This window comes from Acinonyx jubatus, chromosome A3, assembly GCF_027475565.1.
Source record: "Acinonyx jubatus isolate Ajub_Pintada_27869175 chromosome A3, VMU_Ajub_asm_v1.0, whole genome shotgun sequence".
NCBI classification, from domain to species: domain Eukaryota; kingdom Metazoa; phylum Chordata; class Mammalia; order Carnivora; family Felidae; genus Acinonyx; species Acinonyx jubatus.
In genome coordinates, this window is record NC_069388.1 from 49,408,667 (window position 1) to 49,417,840 (window position 9,174).

The 9,174-nt window shown below is 45.1% G+C and overlaps 1 protein-coding gene across 1 annotated transcript in view; it reads right to left on the minus strand.

Annotated features, from left to right (window-relative positions):
* Window positions 1–8,939, minus strand: part of NINL (ninein like) — a 172,583-nt gene extending 163,644 nt beyond the window's left edge. Inside the window, 1 exon segment of the mRNA XM_053200333.1 lies at window positions 8,725–8,939. Coding sequence (XP_053056308.1) covers window positions 8,725–8,917 — 193 coding nt within the window. The 5' untranslated portion in view covers window positions 8,918–8,939.
* Between the last annotated feature and the right edge of the window lie 235 nt (window positions 8,940–9,174).

Genomic DNA, 9,174 nt, shown 5'->3' on the forward strand with positions numbered 1-9,174 from the left:
TTTCGGTCAAGTGACCTTAAAGGTTGAGGGAGAAAAATAAAAATAAAAAAGGGCACTAGGAGATTTTCCTAACACTCTACTTCCAGGTGTGTAAGTCCTGGTGTCTACTCTTTGCACAGTCAGAGCCATTGGAAAGAGGTCTCTACTTCTGACCCCTCAGTAGGGTCCTCACTTTTGCTACATAATCTTTTGATAATAGAAAACTAGTATTTCTTGAGTTCATCACATAATGGGCACATTCCTAAGCACCTGGGAATTTATTAGCCTTGGGAGGGAGGCACCATTGTCATCCCCATATTAAAGGTGATGATATCTAGGCACAGAGAGGTGAAGTAATTTGTCCAAAGTCACAGAGCTGGTAATTGAACACACACTGAGGCTAACTCCAGTTAGAACTACCAACCTTTACATTTTGCCTCATGCCTATTAATAATATCCAAACATACAAAATAATTTGAACATTTAAAAGAAAGTTTTTCCATGTCCAGAATATATGGGGAAATGTCTCCTCCAGCTCTAAACCAAACCAGAAAGTCCTAATGTTATACAAAAATTTTATATTACTAAACCTAATTACAAGGAAAGAACATTAACTTGAATAGTCCCCCAAATTACAAAGCAATACTTCAACCAAACATTCCATGTCCCAATTCATTTTTATTCATCTGCTATGAAACAGTGAGACACCTTCTCTTCACCAGAACCAGGGTATAACCTTTGTTTCATGTTGGCTAAATAGAAAATAAGAGAGGGGTGCCTGAATGGCTCAGTCGGTTAAGTATCCAACTCTTGATTTCAGCTCAGGTCATGATCTCAGGGTTCGTGAGATTGAGCCCAGTGTCAGGCTCCACAATGAGTGTGGAGCCTGCTTAAGATTCTTCTCTCTCCATCCCTCCCCTGAATACACATGTACATTTCTCTTGCTTTCTCTCAAACAAAAAAAAAGAGAATAAAATAACACAGCTGATAACACTTATTTTGAAAACCATAACAGTCCCCCCAACTCATTATTGTCCTAACTTTCACATCTGAAATTCCAGCATGCAATTAAGAGCTAAAGGCACATGTTGATCCTCTCTGTTCTTTACACATATTTAAAAGTCCACAGAATCTGACAGTGGATTGAATATTTTTGGTTTCTACTTCCAAGAAATCAGCCTGCTGTGAAGGTCAGTGTCAATATCAAGAACTCAGTGACCATAAAATCAGATTCAGAATTGCTAAGAAACTCATCTTTAATGAAGATGAAACACAGCAGTCCAAGAAACCAGGTCATGGAGAAATCACTGTTATTTTGCTATTCCAGTTGCTTGAAGTTCATGCCAAACAAAATAAACTAAAATAAAATGTTATAATCCTGGGCTTATGCAACCAGCCAGCCTTGGGATGGAACCATTTCCAAGTCTGACACACATGGGGCTCAAGAGCTAATGAAACTTGATGCACTGACACGGAGGTTTCCAACACTGCAGGGACCAGTGGCCCCAGTGCAGAGAGGAGCTTGGGAGCACCAGGCCACTACAAGTTCTATGAAACGTGCCTGTGCCTGATGGTCTCTGTGAGCACCAAGTGTAAAAATCAATCCCACCCTGTCTCCCCCCAGAACTGGACCCAGAATAGGAAAGAAATCCGGGAGCAAGCGCTAGGAGTCAAGAAGCAGGAGCCCAGCCACAAGCCAGGCCTTCACTGACACATGAGCTCAGGGTCATCTGCTTAACAGGAATCAGCTATTTGAATGATTATAGTATAAAAGTCTTATCAAAAAGCTCTCTCATTTTAAGTCACAGAATTTTGGAGTTTTATGGTACTTTAAGTTGCCTTGTCCATTATCTTAGCAGACTTGGGAAAGCCATTCTCACATTAAAAAAAAAAATGGGGAAAATAAGGCACAGACATTTGGAGCCCAAAGACACTTCAAGAAATGGGCAGCACTAAAACTAGTATCCATCCTGAGGTAAGACTGGGTAAGGGCCTCACATCAACCTATCTCACTCATGCAAAGGGAACGGTTACCTATGCTCTTCCCACGGGGTCATTCCTGGGCCATCACTGTCTCAAAATTATGTTTCTGCTCCCTGAAACAGGAAACAAAGGAAGAGCAGTTTAAAGTGGTAGAGGTGAAGACAGACATTCAGCCTGGAATGTGTTGAGTTTGAAATATCAATGAGGCGTGGAGGGGAAATGAGCAAAGGCACCTGGATGTCTGGCCTAGTGTGAAGCATGAGGAATGGAAAGCTGTCACACGAAACCACTAGAAGGACTGTCTTCTTTTTCCCACCTCTTCAGACAATAAAGCCAGAGAAAATACCACAGTTCATCAAATCCAAGATGCCACTGATTCTAAGACCAATGACTAAAAAAGAAAAACTGCTATCAAATCTGACACAATGCTAAGACAGTGTTGACTGCAAAAGGCATCCCAAATTCAGAGACATTGTAACATGAAAAATTAAAGTGAGGTATTTAGATTGCAGTATATACAGGGTAGACATCTGTTTTTGTACCTTTCTATTCTGATATAATATCAACTTTATAGAAAAATAACAAGAACAGTACATACAATTCCCAAATACCCTTTATGCCTGGAGCTTCACTGATAAACCATTTTCACTTTGCCCCATTTATCACACCCACTGTATCATTTTCTCTCTCCAACTCTGTCTCTCCTTCCTCAGATTATTTCATACTGCACTTACTAAACTGAAGGACACAGTGATATGTACAATGATCAAATTCAGGAAACGTATCACATCACTAACATTTAAATTTTGTCTATTGTCCCAATAATGTCCTTTATAGCTCTCCTGCCCACTTCCTGACTCCAATCAAGTAGTGTACACAGGTGTCAGGTTCTTTTAGTCCTCTTTCAACTAGGATGGTTCCTCAGCCTTTATGTTTTTTTTACCTTAAAATAACTAAAGACTATAGAAGTCAGTTATTTACTCTGTAGAACATCACACAAATGGAGTTTGTCTGATGTCTCCACACAGAGACTCAGGTTATGGCGGGAATACCCCCAGGGTGAGGTGGGCGAGGTAGCATCCTTCTCAGTACCTCTCATCAGGAGGCACACACTGTCTCTTTACAGGTGATCTTTAATTTTCATCACTTAGTTAGGACAGCATCCAAAGCAGGCCAGCTACCTTGTATAAGAAGTTGATTCATAATGCGGCGCCTGGGTGGCTCAGTTGGTTGAGTATCCAACTCTTGATTTCGGCTCAGGTCATGATCTCAGGGTTCCTGAGGTCATGTGCATGCTCTCTCTCTCCCTCTCTCCCAAAATAAATAAATAAACATTAAAAAAAAAGAATTTGAATTATGAGAATTTTAATAAAATCTACAACATCAAAGTCTTTATGTGTACAAGTTGAAATAATAAAAATTCAAAAATAATTTAAAATGTATCAAGAACTGCTTAATTTTAAAGCCACACTTTTGCTACAAAGCAGGACTGGCTAAATTTGAATTAGCAAGGACCCCTGCAAACATCCTGTTTGAAGCAGTTTTCTGAGAAGTGCTACTGGCACTTCGGTTCTTATGAGCAGGCCACTAATGTAGATCGTGGAGTTTAGAAATTGGGCATCTATGTTTCTAGCCAAGTCAAGAGGCAAACTCACCATTACTTCCCTTCGTTTAGGTCCTTGGGGAGTGGTGACCGCACTGAAGTCTGACCACAAAAGCAGTCACCTGAACCCAAGGAGCTAACTGGCTGAGCTGCAGCTGGCCCTTAGGAATCAGCTTCCTTCAGGCAGAAGGCACTACCCTCCCTGTTACCATGGGGACAATGAGCTCTCAGTTTTATTCCCCATCCACATGGGGACATGCATACCCTGACTATGTCAGGAGGAGGCTCATCTGTTCTGTAGTTTCTCCCCAGCCGGGGACCTGGTGGTGCTGCCTACTCTTGCCCACTTTTGTCCATGTTCATGAACACAGCCAGAAGCCTGGAGTCCACATGCACTGGCAGTCCTAACCCCTCCCTCCTCAGGCCACCTGTGTATAGCCAGGGCAGGTAAATACGTTCTGGATACCTTGAGCTCTCCATGGGCTGTGGCAACCTGTTGTTAAAGTCTAACAGAGCAGACTACCCTTTTGATTTTTAAGTAATGTATAACTATTTACAAAATACCTGCGCCCTTAAACTAAACTCTAAATCAGTGAATGCTTCATTATATTACTTCATGTTGGTTCTTGTGTTTATGGCTTTATGCCATCTGTGACCCTGAAGGAGACTCCACAGGCCCCTGGTGTGAACGGCGCTCCTAGGAAGTTGCCCTGGCAGGACCACATGGTGGCTACACTCCCAATCCCAACATCAGACTCATCTTTTTTAATTTATTTCCATGAGCATGCACACACATGGTGCCCACCAATGCAAAGCACAACTCTTGCTTACAAATGGAATTTGACTTGCTAATTCCCTTACCTCCCCCTCACGTCACATATCTAGACAGATTGTGGAAGTCAGTTTTTTATCAGCACTGAAAACTCCTGACTTTCTTTTTCATGTACAGAAATGATCTCGTTGCTCAGGCAGTGACATATGGTGGAAATCTCACAGGCTAGAAGGCATGGAATCTGCAGAGAGCCTGTCTAGATCCCTGTGCACCCTTCAGTGCCATGTGATTCTGAACATAGCAGATAGCAAGCCTCTGTCTTCTAGATGGGGACAAGAGCATGTCCCAGCTCAGCAGACTGCTGTGAGCACTACACGGAAGAATTTACCAAAAGCAGACAACAGAGCCGGCACACAATAAGAGCTCAATTTAAAATCAAATCACCAAGAGACCAGCGATCCATTCCTGACATCAGCATGACCAATGCACAAGCCATGCAGAGGGTCCAGAGGACATACTCTACCTGTGCAGTGAGTTACACTAGCTCTCCAGTGATTAGGTACCCACAGAATGCCCTCCCACAGCCCCCATGCACCCTGCCTCCTTGGAGTAGCAACAGGGAAGTATGAGGCCTGTCACAGACCAAGGTGAGCCCCCTTACAGCTGATGACTGGTTCCATGGTCCAGAAGGCTACTGAATGTGTTACTCCTTATTCTTGAAGAGACACAGAAACCAACCTCCCTCTTCCTTCAGATGTAAAACAGCCACTACCAACATGTGTGAAAGAGGAGCAACCTAGGCCCCCAGTTGCTGATTCAGCCACTGGAACAACTCATCCTGAAGTCCTATACTTTCCTTCCAGGACTTCCCTACCTTAAACAAAGCCAAGACTGAGTTGGGTTTTCTTTTCTTTTTCTTTCTTTTTTTTTTTTTTAAACTAATTTATTGTCAAGTTAGCTAACATACAGGGTACACAGTGTAATCTTGGCTTTGGGAGTAGATTCCCATGATTATCACTTACAACACCCAGTGCTCATCCTCCCCTACCCTCCGATCAACCCCCGGTTTGTTCTCTGTATTTAAGAGTCTCTTATGATTTGCCTCCCTCTCTGTAACTTATTTTTCCTTCCCTTCCCCTATGGTCTTCTGTTAAGTTTCTCAAATTCCACATATGAGTGAAAACATGATATCTTTTTCTGACTGACTTATTTCACTTAGCATAATACCCTCCAGTTCCATCCACATGAGTTGGGTTTTCCATCACTGGTACCTAAAAACATCTCAATTGATACGCATCCACAAATGTAAAAGTTTTCACTTCAGTGAAAAAACTAGACATTATCAAGAGAGATTTTCCTTCAGATCTTTAACAATAACAATAAACAACCACTTTGAGAAGTTCCAATACCAAAATATTAACTTATTAAACAAAGAAGATCCCAAAATAAGATAACTGGGTTATAAGAGCCGCTGTCACATCATAAAAGGTTCTGCTACTTTCCTCTCATGAAACACAAAGCAAGTCAATGCACAAAAGCTGGTATATACCAGTGCCTCTCAAACTTGGGTGTATTAGAATTACCTGGAGGATGTTTATTTGAGAAAACAAGGATTCCAACTCAAGGGAGACTATGTACCCGTCTTTGAGAAACAAGAAGCCATTATCTCTTAAAGTTTAAGGAAGGGTTAAAGAGGGTTCAGAGAACCCAGGGTTCAGAGAAACAGATGAGTACAACTAGGCAGCAGCAGGTGCATGCTCTAACTTTCATCAAGATGTTAAAAACACAAAACACCACCCAAAAGACTCCTGGGTTCACAAAAACAAACAAACAAAACACAACATTTAGAATCCTTCAGTGGAGAAGTCTCACCAGGAGGCTCAAGGTTAATCCAAGGATGGGGAATGGAAAGCCTTCTGCTACTGCTGCCCTCCAAACAGCTCCAGGTAGAGTCTGTCCCAAAGTTTTGGCCTCCTGCTTGTGATTAACCAAATATCTGGCCTTGAGCCTGAATTCTTAATTTGTACTTGAAGCCAAGGACTGAGCTAAGCCCAAATCTAAAGTTCAGTTACAGCCACTGCCACTCAACCTGTTACAGAATGACCATGGAATCAAGAGCAAAGTGGATGTGGCCTTAGTGTTGCCCTTCTAAGTCAGAGGGCACTGTTCCCCTTCTAGTCAGGAGCCTCACAATTCCCCCTGACTACCCCTCTGAAACTTCTAGTTCAAAATGTGAGGCCAGGAAACTGTTTTTGCCTCCTTATTATAGACCTTTCTTGAGCCAGGGAGGGAGAGAGATATCTAGCAGCCACCTGTTCATAGTAAAATCCAAAGGTAAGTGTCCAAGGTAGAAAGAATATGGTTAGAGGGATCTCTCCTCTCACATGCCCAAATCCCAAACGCCACATGTTCCATCTTCCACCCCCCCACACAAAATGACCCTCCACAACCAGCACTTAAAGTCACTCACCATAAAAGGGTGAATACTCTGAATACTTTGAATACTTAGTTAGAATTTTGCAACTCTACTATTACTCTTTTTCACCACCAAATGTTCATAAGGACTAAGGAGCAGAACAAAAGACACACTAACACTAAAAGGGATTTCAACATACTGTTGGCAAATGACTGTGTCAGTTAAGTCACCTCTGAGCAGCCCTGCAAATCACAATGTAAAGAGATAAATAGGACTTAAAGAAAAACGGTTTTCCAGCAAAGATTATATAAAGTCCACAACTTAAAAAATGTTGAAACCCTAACTTTTCCTTTGTGATATGTTCTTTTTCTAATATGATGGTGTTAAATGCTACATGAAGTTCAGGTTCTTCGGAGAAGGCTTGTTATTTTCTCATTCTGCAAAAATGATTATCCTCTTTTTTTTTATTGAATCTGAATTATATATATAGATAGATAGATACACACACACACATATATGTAAGCACAGAAGACCCACTTCTATTTGCCAGTACAGGCTAGTTCAATCTGTAACAGTTTAAACCACCAACAGATGATATGTATGTAAGCCAAACAAAAGGCACAGCACAGTGGTACACTGCTTCTTTGCCTTAGCATTTTTCTTTTAGGATACATACTCTTTCACACAGTTCATAAAACTGTGGGGCTGCTTAGCGTCCTATTTAACAAATTTTAACTGAATTTTTTTTTTTTCTGCTTTGAAAAGTATTTCGAAGTCCAATGTGGAAAACATGGTAAAGGCCTTTAAGAAAAACTCATGGTCACCCATAATTCCTCCCACCTATTGACAGTGCTGGCGGTGAAACCTTGAGCAACACTTGACCCTCTCCAAGCCCTCCAACTCCACAGTTCTTTCTTTGGACCCCATTCCCACCCCCCACTGTAGGACGGCTTGGCCTAAGTCTCCAGGGCATGATTTATGAGTGTGAAACACTAGAAGAGATTGGACAGACTCCTACTGAGATTTGTGACTGAGCCCACCAATGGGAGGAAAAGGGCGATCCTGCCAAACAATTGGTAGGACACATAAAATTTCCAACAGACTTTATAGTCCCTGACAATGGCGTGTTTCAAACCGTTTTCCCAAGCGCAAACTCGCGATACAACAAAAGAAAGGTACATCCTAAAAACTTCCTATATAGAAGGATGCAATCTTATCTACAGGAGATCATTCTGTGGAGGACGTGGCCTGCTCAGAGGAACCAGGCCTCGAGCTCTGCAGGTGATGGGAGAGGCTGAGGGACACGGCGGCGCTGTGGGCGTTCCAGGGGCCAGGGCACCCGGCAGCTGCGCGTCCGGGAAGGAAAAGTCAGCGCTGCAGTTGTGGCCTCGGCTTTCGCTACACCGTTTAACCTTGGTATCATCAGTGAGGGCCACTGCCCTCTCCCCGATGCCGGACTGCTCGCCAGAAGGTTAGCGTCCACTTCAGCAGAGGGGCCAAATAGCTGCAAAACTCGTTCCGAGGACCACGCACACTGCAGGAACGGAAACGACTGTAGAACCTAGTTTTCAAAGGTTTGGTGGAACAGCGGGATTCCCGCGGATACGTTCTTTTAAAGTGACCCCTGCACCAGCCCTCCAAGGTGACGGAAAAAGGAGGCTAGCATGTCAGACTTACCCAACCTGGGGCCCCTTACCCAGAGGGGAAGGGAGGACCCGGACCCCGCGAAGGAGCCGGTTCCGGGCGCCGAGGCGAGGGCGGGGGGGTACCGTAGGGTTCTCCCTACGACCCCGCCCCGCTCAGAGGCGCAGGGCCCCGGCCCCGCTAGTTCCCACAAGCCCGCTGCCTGGGGCGCAGCCCGCGAGACGCTGGCCTCTCTCCTCCGCGGCCCCAACCAGGGTGCTCGCAGCCGGGCGGGCCGCACGTGCCGCGGAGGCGCGGGCCCTACAGCCCCGCCCCAGCCAAGCTCACCTGGGCAGTGGGTGCCTCTGGTCTCCCCCGCGCTTGGGACACACTGGCGCGAGCCAAGGGCGCTGGCGCGCGCACTGCACGCACCCTGCGTCCTGCCGGCAGCTCTTTGTGTCTGGAGGCCCCGACGCCGTGTTCCCGCAGCCTCTAGGCACCGCCCCCTAGGCCTCCTAGCGCCGGGCGCGGCGGGCCCCATCCGAGCTGGCGGGGCGGGCGGGGGCTGGGTGGAGGCCGAATGGGCGGGGCGTGCGGGCGTCGGGGCGGGGCTAAGCGGGTGGGCGGGTTTGGGTGCGGCGAGTGGGGTTCCTCCACTGCCTCCAGGCGCAGCTCACCTTCAGCGAAGTGTTTTCTGTGGGGTTTGGCTGTTCGAAGTCCTTGCTCCAGCATCCTCTTCTGGGAACAACCCGAGGAGGCAGGCCAGGTAGTAGTTAATACCCCAAATTCGCAGTTGAG